Raw genomic sequence first — 18,987 nt, 5'->3', positions numbered from 1 at the left:
CTAGAAAAGCAAGAGCAAACCAAACCCAAAATCCCTAGACACAAACCAAGTGCAAAATTAGTAGAAGAAAATAAATAATAAAGATCAGAGCAGAAATAAATGAAATTGAAAGAAACAAAACAAAACAAAACAGTGAAATGAAAAGTTGATTTTTTTTTTTTGAGACAGAGTCTTGCTCTGTCAACCAGGTTGGAGTGCAATGGTGTGATCTCAGCTCACTGTAACCTCCGCCTCCTGGGCTCAAGCGATTCTTCCGCCTCAGCCTCCTGAGTAGCTGTGATTACAGGCATGCACCACCACGCTCAGCTAATTTTTGTATTTTTTTTAGTAGAGACGAGATTTCACCATGTTGGCCAGGCTGGTCTTGAACTCCTGACCTTGTGATCTGCTCGCCTTTGACTCCCAAAGTGCTAGGATTACAGGCTTGAGCCACCGTGCCCAGCCAGAAAAGTTACCTTTTTTTCTAAAGATAAACAAAATTTACAAACCTCTAGCCAGATTAAGAAAAAAAGAGAAGACCTGAATAAAAAAACTCAGAGATGAAAAATGAGACATTACAACTGATGCTGCAGAAATTCAAAGGATCATTAGAGGCTAGTATGAGCAACTATATGTCAATAAATTGGACAATCAAGAATACATGGATAAGTTCCTAGACACATACAGCCTATCAAGATTGAACCATGAAAAAATCCAAAACCTAAATAGACCAGTAACAAGGGATGAGATTGAAGCCATGATAAAAAGTCTTCCAGTAAAGAAAAGCCTGGGACCCAGTGGCCTCACTGCTGTATTCTACCAAACCTCCAAACAAGAACTAATGCCAATCCTACTCAGACTATTCTGAGAAATAGAGGAGGAATACTTTCACACTTAAAACATACTTTTAAAAGGAATACTTTCACACTCATTCTGTGATGCCAGTATTACCCTGATACCAAAACCAGACAAAGACGCATCAAAAAAAGAAAACTACAGGCCACTGTCTCTGATGAATGTTGGTGCAGAAATTCTCAGCAAAGTAGTAGCAAACTAATTCAACAATACATTAGAAGGATAATTCATCATGACCAAGTGGGAATTATCCCTGGGATGCAAGGATGGTTCAACATATGGACATCAATCAATGTGATATATAAACAGAATGAAGGACAAAACCAAATGATGCTGAAAAAGCATTTGATAAAATTCAACACTCTTTCATGATAAAAATCCTCACAAAACGGGATAGAAGGAACATACTTCAACATAATTAAAGCCATATATGACAGACCCACAGCTAAGAACCATGCTGAATGGGGAAAATTTGAAAGCCTTTCTCTACAATCTGGAATACAACAAGGATGTCCATTGTCACCACTGTTATTCAAAAATGTACTGAAAGTCCTAGCTAGAGCAATCAGACAAGAGAATGAAACAAAGGGCATCAAAAATAGAAAGAAAGAAGTCAATTTATCCCTGTTTGCAGATGATATGATCTTATATTTGGAAGGCCCTAAAGACTGTGCCAAAAATGTATTAGAACTGATTAGCAAATTCAGTAAAGTTGCAGGACACAAAATCAACACATAAAAATCAGTAACATTTCTGTATGCCAACAGCAAACAATCTGAAAAAGAAATCAAGAAAGTAATCCCATTTACAAAGCTACAAATAAAATAAGGAATTAAAGAAGTGAAAGATCTCTACCATGAAAACTATAAAATACTGATGAAAGAAATTGAAGAAGACACAAAAACGGAAAGATATTCCATGTTCATGGATTGGAAGAATCACTACTATTCAAATGTCCATACTACTGAAAGCAAACTACAGAGTCAATGCAATCCCTGTCAAAATACCAACTGACATTCTTCACAGAAATAGAAAAAACTATCCTAAAGTTTATATGGAACCACAAAAGACCCAGAATAGCTAACACTATCCTGAACAAAAGAATGAAACCAAAGAAACCACATTGCCTGACTTCAAATTATACTACAGAGATATAGTAACCAAAACAGTGTGGTACCAGCATGAAAAAAGATACATAGACCAATGGAACAGAATACAGAGCCCAGAAATAAATTTACACACCTACAGTGGACTCATTTTCTTATTTTTAAATTTTTATTTATTTTAAAATTGTTTTTGAGATGGAGTCTTGCTCTGTTGCCCAGGCTGGAGTGCAGGGGTGTGATCTTGGCTTACTGCAACCTCTGCCTCCCAGGTTCAGGTGATTCTCCTGCCTCAGCCTCCTGAATAGCAAGGATTAAGGCACCCACCACCATGCCTGGCTAATTCTTGTATTTTTCAGTAGAGATGGGGTTTCACCATGTTGGCCATGGCTGGTCTCAAATTCCTACCTCAAGAGATCTGTCTGCCACCGTCTCCCAAAGTGCTTGGAATACAAGTGTGAGCAACCGTGCTCAATCCCTACAATGAACTCATTTTCGACAAAGGTGCCAAGAACATACATAGGGGAAAAGACAGTCTCTTCGATAAATGGTGCTGGGAAAACTGGATATCCATATGCAAAAGAATGAAACTAGACCCCTATCTCTCACCATATACAAAAATCAAATTAGGCTAGGCACAGTGGCTCACACCTGTAATTCCAGCACTTTGGGAGGCCAAGGCAGGAGGATCACTGGAGGCCAGGAATTTGAGACCAGCCTGGGCAACGTAGCAAGACCCCACCTCTCTCTCTCTCTATATATATATATATATACTTAAAAATAAAATCAAAGTGGATTAAAGACTTAAATCTAAGACCTCAAACTATGAAACTACTAGAAGAAAACTTGAAGAAACTCTTTAGGACATTGGACTGGACAAAGATTTCTTGAGTAATACCCTATAAGCACAGGCAACTAAAGCAAAATGGGACTAATGGGATCATATCAAGTTAAAAAGCTTCTGCACAACAAAGGAAAAAAAAACAGTGAAGAGACAACCCACAGAATGGGAGACAGTATTTGCAAATTATCTATCTGACAAGAGATTAATAACCAGAATACATAAGGAGCTCAAACAACTCAATAGGAAAAAAAATCTAATAATCTGATTTAAAAATGGGCAAATATCTGAATAGACATTTCTCAAAAGAAGACATACAAATGGCTAAGAGGTTGATATAGTTTGGCTCTGTGTCCCCACCAAGTAATTCCCAGTGTTCAGGGAGGGACCTGGTGGGATGGGATTGGATCATGGGGGTGGATTTTCTCCTTGCTGTTCTCATGATAGTAAGTTCACATGAGATCTGGTTGTTTAAAAGTGTGTAGCACTTTTCCCTTTACTCTCTCTACTGCTGCCATGTAAAGATGTGCCTTGCCTCCCCTTTGCCTTCTGCCATGATTGTAAGTTTCCTGAGCGCTCCCCAGCCAGGCTTTCTGTACAGCCTGTGGAACTGAGTCAATTAAACCTCTTTTCTTTATAAATTACCCAGTCACAGGTAGTTCTTTATAGCAGTGTGAAAATGGACTAATACAGAAAATTGGTACTGGGAGTGGGGCATTGCTATATATACCTGAAAATATGGAAGTGACTTTGGAACTGGGTAAGAGACAGAGGTTGAAACAGGAGCTCAGAAGAAGACAGGAAGATGAGAGAAAGTTTAGAACTTCCTAGAGACTTGTTGAATGGTTGTAACCAAAATGCTGATAGTGATATGGACAATGAAGTCCAGGCTAAGTTGGTGTTAGATGCAGATGAGGAACTTATTGGGAAATGGAGTAAAGGTCACTCTTACCATGCTTTAGTAAGGAAACCAGTAGCCTTTAGTCCCTGCTTTAGAGATCTAGAGCAGGAATGCTTTTTACAGCGCCCAAGTCACCCCTTGAATGCTTTGCTTCTTAGAATTTTTTTCTGCCAGATACCCTAAATCATCTCTCTCAGATTCAAAGTTCCACATATCTCTAGGGCAGGGGCAAAATGCCACTGGTCTCTTTGCTAAAACATAACAAGACTCACCTTTGCTCCAGTTCCCAACAAGTTCTTCATCTCCATCTGAGACCACCTCACCCTGGACCTTATTGTCCATTTCGCTATCAGGTTTTTGGTCAGAGCCATTTGACATGTCTCTAGGAAGTTCCAAACTTTCCCACATTTTCTTGTCTTCTTCTGAGTGCTGCAAACTGTTCCAACCTCTGCCTGTTACTCAGTTCCAAAGTCACTTCCATATTTTCAGGTATCTTTTCAGCAACACCCCACTCTGCTGGTACCAATTTACTGTATTAGTCAATTTTCACACAGCTGATAAAGACATACCTGAGACTGGACAATTTACAAAAGAAAGAGGTTTAATTGGATTTACAATTCCACATGGCTGGGGAAGCCTCACAATCATGGTGGAAGGCAAGGAGGAGCAAGTCATGTCTTACGTGGATGGCAGCAGGCAGAGAGAGCTTGTGCAGGAGAACTCCTCTTTATAAAACCATCAGATCTCATGATACTTATTCATTATCATGAGAATGGTATGGAGGAAACTGCCCCCATGATTCAGTTATCTCTCACCGGATCTCTCCCACAACATGTGGGAATTATGGAAGTACAATTCAAGAGAAGATTTGGGTGGGGACACAGAGCCAAACCATGTCAGCCACCATCCTACAGACCCCAGAATGGTAGATCCATTGACATCTTGCACTGTGCACCTGGAAAAGCCTCAGGCACTCAACACTGGTCCATGAAAGCAGCTGAGGGGGCTGTATCCTGCAGAGACATGGGGTGGAACTGCCCAAGGCCATGGGAGCCCACCCCTTGCATCAGAATGCCCTGGATATGAGACATTGAGTCAAAGAAGATTATTTAGGAACTTTAAGATTTAATAACTGCCCTGCTGGGTTTGCGACTTGCATGGGGCTTATAGCCCCTTTGTTTTGGCCAATTTCTCCATTTTGGAACAGGAGCATTTACCCAATGCCTGAATCTCCATTGTATCTTGAAATTAACTAGCTTGTTTTTTATTTTATGGCCTCATAGGTGGGAAGGACTTGCTTGTCTCAGATGAGACTTTGGACTTGAACTTTTGAGTTAATGCTGGAATGAGTTAAGACTTTGGGGACTGTTGGGAAGGCATAATTGGTTTTGAAATATGAGAAGGACATGAGATTTGGGAGGGGTTAAGAGCAGAATGATATGGTTTGGCTCTGTGTTGCCACCCAAATCCCTTGTTGAATTGTGGTCCCGAATGTTGGAGGTGGGTCCTGATGGGAAGTGATTAGATCATGGGAGGTGGTTTCTAATGGTTTAACACCATCCTCCTAATGCTGTCTTGTGAGTGAATTCTCATGAGATTTTGTTGTTTAAAAGTGTGTAGCACTTCCACCTTCACGCTCTCTCTGTCTTACCATCATGTGAAGACATGCTCACTTCCTCTTTGCCTTATGACATGATTGTTAACTTTCCTGAGGCCTCCCAGCCATGCTTCCTGTACAACCTGTGGAACTGCGAGCCTATTTAAACCTCTTTTCTTCATAAATTACCCAGTTTCAGGTAGTTCTTTATAGTAATTTGAGAATGGACTAATACAGTAGGTATCATAAGACTCTATGATTAAGTATATTCAGTGGGAGCATTTGCCAAAACTTCCAAACTTGGTATGAAAGGTTGTACCAAGTTCTTTTTTTTTAAAGCCCAATCTTGTAGACAAAGGTAACACATCTTCCTGATTTTTTATTTATTTTATTTTTTGAGGTAGGGTCTTGCTCTGTTGCCCAGGCTGGAGTGCAGTGGCATGATTATGGCTCACTGAAGCCTTGACTTCCCAGGCTTAAGTGATTCTCCCACCTTAGCATTCTGAGTAGATGGGACTAGGTGTACACCACTATGCCTGGCTACTTTTAAAAATTTTTTATAGAGATGGGGTATGTTTCCTAGGCTGGTCTCCAACTCCTGAGGTCAAGCAGTCCTCCTGCCTTGGCCTCCCATGGTTCTGGGATTATAGATGTGAGCCACCACAACTGGCCTGTATCAAAGTTCTTAAGGACCAACCTCCTAATAGTGTAAAATATCTTCTAAATGCTCTCTAGTACACAATAAAACATTTGAATGATCAGACTAACTCCAAGCAAATTAAATCCATGCTGCAATAACAGTTTGGGAATAAGCACCTGTTGTAGACAGAAGACAGTATTCTGCACTGACTGAGAATACAGTTTTTTAGTGATTGCAATTACCATGACATTTTTCTTGCTTTTATGTCTTCCTCTGTTCCTCTTCCCTCCTTTAAGATCATGTTCTTATTCCTAAGACTTCTTCTCTATATCCAAATTAGTAAAGTTATACTCTAAAGAGATATTGTCCTTTCAAACAGGTAACCTACAGCAGCTAATTATTGGGGTCTCTACTGAGAAAAATTCTGTGACTTTTATCTAAATATTTTCAAAGTGAATTTTGGGGAAACTAATATTTATTTGCTTCTCCTACACAGCAAAACTGCCAATTCTGAAAACCCCCAATGACTTTATTTTCTACTATCACTTTTTTCATGTGCTGCCACAAAATGAAAATGTTTAAATATGTTGTACAAATGGTAGCCAACACAAACTTTTTTTTTAATTTGTAAGAGTTTAAAGTTTTAATTTTACATTTTGACCTTTTTTGTAAGGGTGTATGTTATGTGTTTAACCTTTGTTAACATTAAAAACTGTGATGTGTGCATAGAATATTACTTTCTAGGGCTAAATCTCTGATTTCCTGAAGCTTATGTCTTTTTCTTTCTTGATTTACTCCCTCATCTTGCTATAATACACCTTCGAGTAGCTTCCTTAAGAACGAGTGTATGAGAGGTAAAATTTTTTAATTATCTGAAAAGCTTATTTTATTTTTTACCCATTTTTATTTTATTATTTTTTAAAGACCAGTATGATAGTATGAAAAGCTTATCTTTTAAAGCCATGCATGATTTATAGTTTGATTGGTTATAGAATTCTGGGTTCAGAATTCAGAATTTTGTATTGTTTTATATTCCTCTGGCATCCAGTATTGCTATTGAAAAGTATGATACCATTGACGATCTTCTTCTGACATATGTAATCATTTTTACTTTTCTTTTTTTTTTTTTTTGTTTCATTTTGTTTTGAGACAGTTTCACCCTGCCTCCCTGGCTGGAGTGCAGTGGTATGATCTTGGCTCACTGCTGCAACCTCTGCCTCCCGGGCTTAAGCATTTCTTGTGCCTCAGCCTCCCGAGTAGCTGGGATTACAGGCATGTGCCACATAACCCGGCTAATTTTTGTACTTTTAATAGAGACAGGGTTTCGCCATGTTGGCTAGGCTGCTCTCGAACTCTTGGCCTCAAGTGATCCGTCCGCCTTGGCCTCCTGAAGTGCTGTGATTACAAGCGTGAGCCACTGCGTCCGGCCATTTTTCTTTTTCTTCTTTCTGTCTGAATGGTTTTAGGGTCCTGTCTTTATCTCTGGTGCTCCAAAATTTTACAGATGTGCCTTGAATTATGTGCCTTCATTCATTTTTCTGGGCATTCAGTTGATGCTTTTATTCTGGAAACTCATATTTCTTTCATCCTGAGAACTTTTATTGTTTTATTTCTTAGATAATTTTGTCCCCTCCCATTTTATCTTTCTGTTGTTCTAGAATCCCTCTGATAGACATTGGATTTTTTGAAATAATGCTCTAATGTCTAAGAATCTTTTCTCATTAGTTAAGAGAAGGCTTAAATGCATATGATAGAAAACCTAAAATAATATACAGGTTTAAAGTGCAGGGGTGTCTGGTAATGGCAGCTATAGAGTTAATAGGGACTAAGACACCTTCGACACCTTCTTCTCTTTTTTTTTTTACTCTGTTCTTTTTTTTTTTTTTTTGAGATGGAGTCTTATTCTGTCACCCAGGCTGGAGTACAGTGGCATGATCTCAGCTCACTGCAACCTCTGCCTCCTGGGTTCAAGCAATTCTCCCTACCTCATCCTTCCAAGTAACTGGGATTACAGGCACCCACCGCCATACCCCACTGATTTTTGTGTTTTTAGTAGAGATGGGTTTTCACCATGTTGGCCAGGCTGGTCTTGAATTCCTGACCTCAGGTGATCTGCCTGCCTCGGCCTCCCAAAGTGCTGGGATTACAGGTGTGAGCCACCATGCCCGGTCTACTCTGTTATTCTTTGTACATAGATGGCATCTGTCCTCAAGTTTGCCTCATGGCCCTGAATAGCTGCTGGAGTTTCAGCCCTCATGTCCACATTCTGGATAGCAAGAAGGAAGAAAGGATGAAGGTCAAAAGGGAATACTCTATTTCCTGTCTCCGTCTCCTCCTCCTTCTCCTCCTCCTCCTCCTGCACCTCCTTCTCCACCATCTTCTCCTCCTCCTCTTCATCCTCCTCCTCCTCCTCTTCCTCGTCCTCCTCCTTCTCTACTTCATCCTCCTCCTCCTTCTCCTCCTTCTCCTCCTCCTCCTTTCCTCTTTCTTCTTCCTTTCCTCCTCTTCTTCCTCTCTTCTCCTCCTCCTCCTTCTTCTTCTTCCTCTTCTTCCTCTCTTCTCCTCCTCCTCCTTCTTCTTCTTCCTCTTCTTCCTCTTCCTCTTCCTCTTTTTTTGAGACAGGGTCTCACTCTGTTTCCCAGGCTGGAGTGCAGTGGCACGATGTTGGCTCACTGCAGCCTTGATTCCCTGGGCTTAAGTGATCCTCCCACCTCAGCCTGCCTGGTAGCTGGGACTACAGGCATGTGCTGCCATACCTGTCTAATTTTTCTGGTCTCTTTTGTAGAGATGGGTTCTGGTATGTTGCCCAGGCTGTTCTTCTTTTAAGGAATTTTCCAAGAAGTCTCACTTAATAGTTTTCCCTGAATCTCATTGGTCATAATTTTGTTACCCCTGGCTGAAAAGAAAGCTGGACATGTAGTCTTTTAGCTGAGCATATTTCTACCCTGAATAAAATCTGGGTCCTGTTGCTAATGAAGCTTAGGCAACTAATTGTTTCTGCAGTTTTCTTTTTGTTCTACTGAGTTTCAACTTTGTATTCTAAGTCTTCTATTAAATTTTTTATTTTAGCTATGAAAATTTTAATTCCTAAGACTTTTACTTGAAATGTTGTTTTCATTAAAATCTAATTCTTGGTTAATGGGTGGAATAATTTTTATGTCTCCAAGTAGGCTTGGAGTAGGACAGACCTAGTTTTTAATGCTAACTCTGCCATTTACTGGCTATATGACCTTGAGCTTAAGCTTTCAATATCGAAAAATGAGAATTAACTCTGTGTTAATTAACTCTATTTTTTTTGTATTATAAAGTATTTGTGAATATTAGAATAAACTTGGAGAAAACAGCAAAATAAAACATGTAAGGAATTATCCAAAACAATCACTTTTAATAGTTTGCTGTTTGCTTTAGTTTTTCATATTGATCATATTGACCAATATATCTCCTAATCAGATTACAGGCTTTTAAAATTAACTCATAAAATAGGAGATTAGTTAAGAGTGCTGGGCACATAGTAGACCCTGAGTGATAAATATATTGGAAGATTAAGTGATGCCCCTAACAACTTTTACCTTGAATTGGTTTCTATTTACATAATAACAGAATATGCCAGGCACGGTGGCTCGTGCCTGTCCCCAGCTACTCTGGAGGCTGAGGTGGGAGTTTCCCTTGAGCCCCAGAGTTCAAGGCTTTCATGAGCTATGATCATGCCACTGCACCCTGGGCAACAGATACCCTGTCTAAATAACAGAATATACTAATATATCTATATATTCAGGCTATTGTGCTCAATGGCATCTGTTTTTATGATGGCTAACTCAGGCTGAGATAGAACATATGCTAATATGAACAGATTTTACTTTTTGTTTTAAATACTAGTGACCTACTTTTACAATTTTTGTTAGAATACATATCTGTATTTTCTTATATGTATGCAAAAGCAAAGTTTGGACAAGAAACTAGCAATAGTGATTTGAGTCTGGAGGGAGGATTAGGAAGAGACATAGTGGATGGAGTGGAAGGACGCTCGCTACACTGTATGTAAAAAACATTTTTGGCTTTTGAACCATATGACTTCAAACATTAAATGAACTTTATATATATTTGGTGTATTTTTTCTTATCATACAATTATTTTAAATTACATACTTTAAAGACACGAGATACTTGAAGAGAAATACAGAAAAGCATTAAGAAGATATAAAATGTACCTATTATCTCATACCACAGGGATAACTACTGTTAACATTTGACATATTTCTTCTAGTCATTTATACATTGTAAAGTTGTACTTACATGTATTTGTGAAATTGGAATATACTATGTAATGTTACACATTCTGCTTTCCCCCACCTACTTATTGATTATATTATTTGAATCACATCTCATGTAATTGAGAGTATGATTTATTTAACTATATTCTCAATGATTATTCTCTATGATTGAATATTTAGAGGTTGTTTCCATTTTTTTGCTATTATAAATAATTTTGAGATAAAGTGCATGGCACATAAATCTTTATGCACTTCTCTGATCATCTCTTTGGGATAAAATTTCCAGGAGAGAAATAACTGGGTCAGAAGCTGTGACCATTTGACAGGTTCTTGTTAGCTATTGATATGTTGAAAGATATTTTTCTTTGTGATAAGTTAATATATACAGTTTTTCCCCCAAGGAACATATGCAGGATAAACATATTATCAAAGCTGTAGAGCAACAGCAGCAAGAGGAAGAAGATGAAAAGATTAGAAAATTCATCAAAGCAAAAAAGTGTCTTATACAAATGGGGAAAGAAAAAGAGGCTGAAACACACAGGTAGGCTTTAATAATGTGTATAATAAAGTACTATCTGAAATTATTATGATTTTATGATTATGAGAGTAGTCTTTAGGAACAGAGGTCTTATTTTATATATGACTAGAGCATTCAGTGACTTGATTTCAGTTTGGGACATGGGTGTGAGGACATCATCTTGTAGATGGTCAGAAATGCTGATCTGCTGTCCCAGAAGAAGTATAAGCTGAGCCTTTGTGAGCCTTTGGTATATGAGTGGTAGTTGGAGTTGTGGATACAGATGAGCTCACCTAGGGTGGGTAGGTAAGAAATGAAGGTGGCATAGTCCCTAGGGAACTCCATTTAAAAGTCAAGTGGAAAAAGAAGATAACATGAAGACCAATGAATAGTTTCCAGAGATTGGAGGAAAACCAGGGAAACATCAGGGAGAAGAGTCTCAGTAAGAAGGGAGCAGTCATCAGTGTTAGGTCGCAATGGGATTAAGTACAATTTTTAAAATGAAGTATTCATCAGATTTAGAGGACACTGCTTATATTAGTGAGCAGTTTGGTATGGGGTATAAAGAGTAGGAGGCCAGATTGCAGTACAGGGGATTTCTGTCTAAATCATGCTTTCCCCTTGTGCAAAATCCTCTGATGGCTTCACATCTCACTTAGTCTTTACAATGGCCCATAAGGCTCTCCACCTACCCAAATTTCCATCTTCCCAGCTCATCCCTCCCAGCCTTATCCCTCAGACCTCTTCTCTTACTATTCCCTCCTCTCCCTCTTCTCACCTGCACTGGACTGGCCTCTGCCTGCTCTAGGGAATGCTCACCTCCAGAGAGCATGTAACTTGCTTTCTTAACTCTTTCATATCTGTACTTAAATATTACCTTCTCATTGAGGCTTTCTCTGACTACCTTATTTAAAATTATACCCCCTCCCCAATTGCTTATCACTTTACCTGCTTTCCTCGCCCTCATTGCTTGATAAATAGCACTATATATATACATATTTTTTTTTTTTTTTTTTTTTTTTGAGACGGAGTCTCGCTCTGTCGCCCAGGCTGGAGTGCAGTGGCACAATCTCTGCCTCCCGGGTTCATGCCATTCTCCTGCCTCAGCCTCCCAAATAGCTGGGACTACAGGAGCCCGCCACCAGGCCTGGCTGATTTTTCTTTTGTATTTTTAGTAGAGACAGGGTTTCACCATGTTAGCCAGGATGGTCTCGATCTCCTGACCTCGTGATCCGCCCACCTCGGCTTCCCAAAGTGCTGGGATTACAGGCGTGAGCCACCACGCTCGGCTATTTTTTAAAACTATTTATTTTGTTTACTGTCCCTCTCCTCCAGCAATCATGAAAGCCCCATGAGGGCAGAGATTTTTATTTTTATGAAAACTTTTTTTTAGAGATGAGGTCTTGCTATGTTGCCCAGGGTGGAGGACAATGACCATTCACAGGCATGATCACAGTGCCCTGTAGCCTCAACCTCATAGCCTCAAGGGATCCTTCTATCTCAGCCTCTTGAGTAGTTGGGACTAAAGGTGCGCACCACCATGCCCAACTTCTAATGTTTTTGTTCAGCGATGTCTGTCCCCAGCACCTGGAATAGTGTCAGGAGCACAGTAAGCAATCAATAAAACTGTTTAAAATACTATTTTTTGGAATTCTACCAGAAATGTCACCTTTTCTCTGAAGGCTTTTTTTCTCATTTGTGCATATCATTTTCTAGCTTTCTCATGGCATTTATTATCTGTTGTATAACTATAAAGACATTTGCATAAATGTCTTCTCCACTTTAAATTGTAATTTCCTTGGAGTATGCACTGTATCCTTTCTCATCATTTCTCACATGTTGCTTTGCCAATGCACTAAGTGAATTTGTCACAACAAAATTATTTTTTATGCAATTTCATAAATAAAAATGCCCCGATTTAACAAGATGTATTTATTCTTATGATATACCAGGCACATGCTTAGCTCTTAACTAGAGAGAGGACCCATTCAATTTCTGACCTGAGGAATCTCATAGCGAATTTGAGAGGCCAAAGTAGGAGGATTGCTTGAGGCCAGGAGTTTGAGACCAGCCTGGCCAGCATAGCAAGATCCTGTCTCTTAAAAAAAAAAGGAACCTTATAGTGTAAAGGGGGAAATTTAAACAGATCAAGTTAAAAAAGTGCTGTGAATAAATTCCAGACAGAGTATTGTGAGGGGATGGATATTTAGGATTTTGATAACTTTTATTAGATTATTTCCTTGATTTTATTTAAATAAAGGCCTTTTATAGCCTCAGCCTCCAATGATAGAGTAAGCAGGGTAGTCTGATAAAATATTGAAATATTTTCTGTGGCCAGGTGCAGTGGCTCACACCTGTAATCCCAGCATTTTGGGAGGCCGAGGCGGGCGGATCACTTGAGGTCAAGAGTTCAAGATCAGCCTGGGTACATGGTGAAACTCCCTCTCTACTAAAAATACAAAAACTAGCTGGGCTGAGGCAGGAGAATTGCTTGAACCCAGGAGGCGGAGGTTGCAGTGAGCTGAGACTGTGCCACTGCACTCCAGCCTGGGTGACAGACTCAGTCTAAAAAAAAATTTTTTTTCTTTTAATTTTTTTTTAAGAGTCTCACTCTGTCACTCAGGCTGGAGTACAGTGGTACACAGCTCACTGCCACCTTGAACCCCTGGGCTCAAGCAATCCTCCTGCCTCAGTCTCCTGAGTAGCTGGGACTACAGGTCTGTGCCACTGTGCTTGGCGAAATTTTTTTTTTTTTTTTTGAGACAGAGTCTCGCTCTGTCGCCCAGGCTGGAGTGCAGTGGTATGATCTCGGCTCACTGCAACCTACGCCTCCTGGGTTCAAGCGATTCTCCTGCCTCAGCCTCCTGAGTAGCTGGGATTACAGGCGCCTGCCACCACGCCCAGCTAATTTTTGTATTTTTAGTAGAGACGGGGTTTCACCATGTTGGTCAGGCTAGTCTCGAACTCCTGACCTCGTGATCTGCTCGCCTCGGCCTCCCAAAGTGCTGGAATTACAGGTATGAGCCACCACGCCCAGCTTAAAAAATTTGTGGAGATGGGGTCTTGCCATCTTGCCCAGGCTGGTCTTTTAACTCCTGGGCTCAAGCGATCCTACCACCTCAGCCTCCCAAAGTGTTGGGATTACAGGCATGAGCTACCACACCTGGCCTAAAATATTTTTCAATGTAGATAATTTTAAGATCTTATTTCTTACACACACACACACACACACACACACACACACACACACACACACACAGATGTATTATACATATTACTGTCTTTGGATTTTAGAATATATGTTACTTTATAGTTAAAAAATAATGTCCACTTAATATATGTAAGGAGCAATGGGGCTCCTGTTAGTTTTGTAAAAGACTGCAAAATATCTCAGACTCCCTAATTAAATTATGTTGGCTCCACTGGACATCTGTTCATGAAGATTTGACGAGTATGGTTATTTTGTTATAGGCTTATGGAGAAACGAAGAGAAAGAATACATAACTTCCTGAGTGAACTATTGAAAGAGAAAGCTGACAATGAAGATATGATTATTGCTAGAGATATTGCAGAAGCTGAGGCTGAATGGGAAAAAAGAGAAAGAGAAAAAGATGAAAAAAACAAAGCAGAATTAAAAACAATTGCAGAATATAGAGCCATTGTGGTAAACAATTCAACTATGAAAATAAAAATAGACAGTTAGGACCTTTCCACTGTTTTCCATCTCATCTGCCTCTCTAACCAAAAACTAGCCAAGATATTAAAAACAATGTATGAATTATCTTCCTATGTTTTTGAAATTGGACAATGTTTACTTCCTAACAAAGATAACATGAGTTACAAAAAAGATATTTATAGATGCAAAGTAATAATCTCTTCTGTTTCAGAACCATCTGAAACGCAAAGGTTATTTGGTATACTTTTCATTTGTATGTTTTAAAGACAAACCATGTAAAAATTATACATTTCTGTTTGTTTCTTAATATTTCAAAACTTATATCTTACATGACTGTCATAACATTTAATTTGGATAGTTTATACACATTGGAGCAATGTTTTTTTTTTTTTTTTGAGACAGAGTTTTGCTTTTGTTGCCCAGGCTGGAGTGCAGTGGTGCAATCTCAGCTCACTGCAACCTCCGCCTCCTGGGTTCAAGCAATTCTCCTGCCTCAATCTCCAGAGTAGCTGAGATTACAGGCATGCACCACCATGCCTGGCTAATTTTGTATTTTTAGTAGAGACAGGATTTCTCCATGTTGGTCAGGCTAGTCTCGAACTCCTGACCTCCTGAGGTGATCCGCCCACCTCGGCCTCCCAAAGTGCTGAGATTACAGGTGTGAGCCACCGCGTATGGCTGGAGCAATTAATTTTTTACTTACATACATTTCCCTTCCTTGAGAAGATCTTGCTTTTCTTTTCCTGTATTTTCTTTTTCAAGCCAATAAGGATTGTCCTATAGCACTTGGGTGTTTTCTGATATTCAGGAAATAGAACAAAAAGAAAGTAAACTGGCCGCATGGGAACCACCCCAGGTGCATGCACTTTTCTGTTCCTGCATTGCTCCTGGCTGACCCTCCTCTGCTTCAACTCTCTGACTCTGTGCCTTTTCAGACAAGACTGGTTGCTATAACTGGTTTTAATTTGTTTCCTTTGCCTTTAAACATCTAGATGAAAAATAAAGAGGAAGAAGAAAGACAAAGAAAAATAGAGGCTAAAAAACAATTGCTGGCTGTCATGAAAGCAGATCAGATTTTCTGGGAACATGAAAAGGAGAAAAAATGCAAAGCTGATAAAGAACATCAAGAGGTTCAAGATGCCCATATTCAGCAAATGGTAATTATTCCTGAATGTTTATAATTACGTTAGTAATAAGTATATAATACAGAATTCATGCTAGTTTTCTACTCCCAAGCAGTTTCGTCAGGTAAGAAAAAATGGTCATTATGGTTATGACACAATAAAATATATTAAAAATGTGAGGTTTGTTTCTATGTCCAGTGAAGTTCCCATGTGAGTTTTATCGTTTAAATGAATGTTTATCCTTCTTTAGTGTCTATTATACTTCAGTAAATATTAAAGAAAATACAAATGCATGTGGAGGCCATAATGCTCATCTTGTTTTACTTTTTTCCCATATCTCAGAGACTATGTTGATTGGGATCTCATAGGTTTCAGATTTGAGGTGAATGGAGATATCAGATTTTAAAAGATGTGTAGAGGACCTAGCATCCAATCATTTGTAACTAAAACCTGTTTTTGAAATGGCTGTACCATTTTCCATTCCTACCAGCAATGTATGCGAGCACAACTTACTCCACATACTCATCAACACTTGATATTGTCATCCCTTAATTTTAACTATTCTAGTATAGTGATATCTTATGGCTTTATTTTACATTTCTCTAATGACCAAAGATAATGGACATTTTTTCACATCCTTCCTAGCCATCTGCATACCTTCTTTTGTGAACTGTCTATTTAAGAGTGTTGCCAATTTTTAATTGGGTTGTTTTCTTAGTGCTGAGTTTTTTAAAATTGATTTCTATTGTGGTAAAATATACATAACATAAAAAGTACCATTTTAAGCATGGTTAAGTGTACAGTTCAGAGGCATTGAGTACATGCACATTGATCATCGTCACTATACATCTCCAGGGTTTTTTTATCATCCTGTACTAAAACTCTGTACATGTTAAACAGTAACTCCCTATCCCCTCTTTTCTCCAGTCTGGGTAACCTCTGTTTTACTATCTCAATGAATTTGATTATTCTAGGTACCTCATAAATGGAATCTGACAATATTTGTCCTTTTCTGTTTGGTTTTCACTTTTTTTTTTTTTTTTTTGAGACGGGGTTTTGCTCTGTTGCCCAGGCTGGAGTGCAGTGGCATGATACCAGCTCTCAGCTCACTGCAACCTGTGCCTCCAGGGTTCAAGCAATTCTCCTGCCTCAGCCTCCCAAGTAGCTGGGATTACAGGTGCCCACCACCATGCTGGGATAATTTTTGTATTTTTAGCAGAGATGGGGTTTCACCATGTTGTCCAGGCTGGTCTCGAACTCCTGACCTGAAGTGCCCACCCTGGCCTCCCAAAGTGCTAGGACTACAAGCATGAGCCACTGCACCCGGCCTCCATTTTTGAATTGGAATTTTGTTGTTGGGTTTTAGAAGTTTTAAAAATATTCTGTATATTAAATCTCTTATCAGATACATGATTTGCAAATGTCTTCTCCCATTCCATGAGTTACCTTTTCACTCCGTTGATAATATCTTTGATGTATAAAAGTTTTAAATTTTTGGCCAGGTGCCAAAATAGTTTGTTGTTTCAATCACGATCAAATAAGATCAGTATTTGGAATCCTTCTGATTTACTTGTTGAAGTCTTTAAGAAGTTTTCTTGATCAAATACTTGATTCCTCTTAGGTACAATTTTTAAAGAAAAAACAGGATACTTGATTTTTTTTGGCTTATTTTCCAGTTTTCAGATAGTTAATTAGCTATTATCTTCCAAATGTACTTGGAAGGTACTTTACCTTCATCTGTTAGCATTTTTTAGGATTTTAAACTTAATTTTTTGGAAATTTTTCTTTATAAATTTATATTTATGCTTAATGCATATCAAATGTGAGGTACCAATCATGTTCCATCATAGTAATTCTTTCCTTCCGTTGTCACTTCCTTTCTGTGCTTCAAATGGTTCTGTTCCCTCACTATTTTTCTACATTTACTAAACTAACATATCCAAATTGCTGCTTATTAAGTTCCCAAATATTAGCATTTTGCCTTTGATTAGAGATAGATTTTAACCTTTTTTTGACTTTTTCTCCAATCTTATTGTCATTTTCTACTTTTTAAAACTCTGGTATTTTATCCCCAATTTCACAAATAGTATGTAAACTGAATTTTGAATTGTAGCACTCAATAATGAAAAACTTGATACTTCACACTAATAATGGTTGCTCTATTCCAACAAAAATTTAAATTTATGGTAGATATCAGGGTTGGGCTACTGTTTTATGCTAACATTTTGGATTTTGAGAAATATTTTTATGAATATTAAATATATTCCTAAGTAGTCACTGTTATTTTAAAAAACAAACTCAACATTTCTTAAAATGCCACAGAGAATACAAAATGAAAAGTTACCAACCAGAGCATCACAGAAAAGCCATAAAAAGAATCTCATCCAATGTAAATTAATATAAACGATTAAAAGACAAAATTTGTATAAAATATTGGTAAATTGGCTTTTGGCAAATTGCCTACTTACTCCACTCAGTGCCTTCTCAACCTACATTGATAAATGTCACTCATTGTTCCAATTTTAAATTTTTGGGAAATAGATAATGTAAATGGTTTTAGTCCAGATATTCACTGCTGATTTAATCTTATGTGGCTGGGGACATGGTATATAGGGCTGACCCAGCACAGTAGAGTTTAGTGAATTCCTCCAGAATAGTGGATGGTTAGAGACAATGGTGGGTGTGCATTCTAAATCACCAAAGTTCACATCTTATAAGTGGTTGAAACTCAGTTACCTGAGTTTTATCTAAACTCTAAACTCAGTTACCTGAGTTTTATCTAAATTTCATAATTTTTGCTATTTCACTGTTATTTGCAAATGTATCACATAAGGCTATTAATAAAGGTTTCATTGCACCACTACTTTGAGCATGATAGGAAAGATTCTGAAATAAATGATAGTATATAGTTGTTAAATCAGAACTTGTAAAGTATCAATGAGTTTAGAAAATTATACCTACATTTTCAAATGCTATGTATATTTAGAAAGTTCATGTTCTTAACCAATATTAAGTTATATTTCCTTTCTTTCCCAAATAGGCCAAAAATAAGTTTAATGCAAAGCAAGCAAAACAAGCAGAATTAGATTATTGCAGACTTACTGAAGCTCTTGTGGCTGAAAAGGAGAAAGAATTTCAGGACTATGCCAGAGAGGTAATTGAACTTGAATCGGAAACAACAAATAAATATATTTACCCTCTTGTAAAAGCTGTACAGGAAGGACCTGGAGGTGGCCATGGACCAGTGTTTGTGGACAGAGGTGGATTAAGACCCAGCTATCAGGCAAATGATATTACTGGAGTCCAGCTCCCTTTTTATAACTCTGAGGGACCAAAATATAATTTTCAAAAGTCAAAGAGAAGGCTAGGTTTTACATAGTAGAAAAAAATTATTTTTAACATTGAGAAGACTAAGTTGTAGCATATATGAGCTTCAAATGTAAATGGATTTCTGTTAATAAAGCTGTTCTTCATCTAAGTACAA

At 38.3% G+C, this 18,987-nt stretch overlaps 1 protein-coding gene across 4 annotated transcripts in view; it reads left to right on the top strand.

The window, feature by feature from the left end:
* CFAP210 (cilia and flagella associated protein 210) overlaps positions 1-18,987 on the top strand; it is a 53,940-nt gene extending 34,953 nt beyond the window's left edge. For all 4 annotated transcript variants that reach the window (XM_055289641.2, XM_055289642.1, XM_055289643.1 and 1 more), the window contains 4 exons: positions 10,588-10,727; positions 14,175-14,367; positions 15,372-15,536; positions 18,544-18,987. In XM_055289641.2, coding sequence (XP_055145616.1) covers positions 10,588-10,727; positions 14,175-14,367; positions 15,372-15,536; positions 18,544-18,882 — 837 coding nt within the window. In that variant the 3' untranslated portion in view covers positions 18,883-18,987. The remainder of the gene's footprint in view (positions 1-10,587; positions 10,728-14,174; positions 14,368-15,371; positions 15,537-18,543) is intronic.

This window comes from Symphalangus syndactylus, chromosome 8, assembly GCF_028878055.3.
Source record: "Symphalangus syndactylus isolate Jambi chromosome 8, NHGRI_mSymSyn1-v2.1_pri, whole genome shotgun sequence".
Classification (NCBI taxonomy): Eukaryota; Metazoa; Chordata; class Mammalia; order Primates; family Hylobatidae; genus Symphalangus; species Symphalangus syndactylus.
This window is presented reverse-complemented; position numbering and strand designations above follow the sequence as displayed.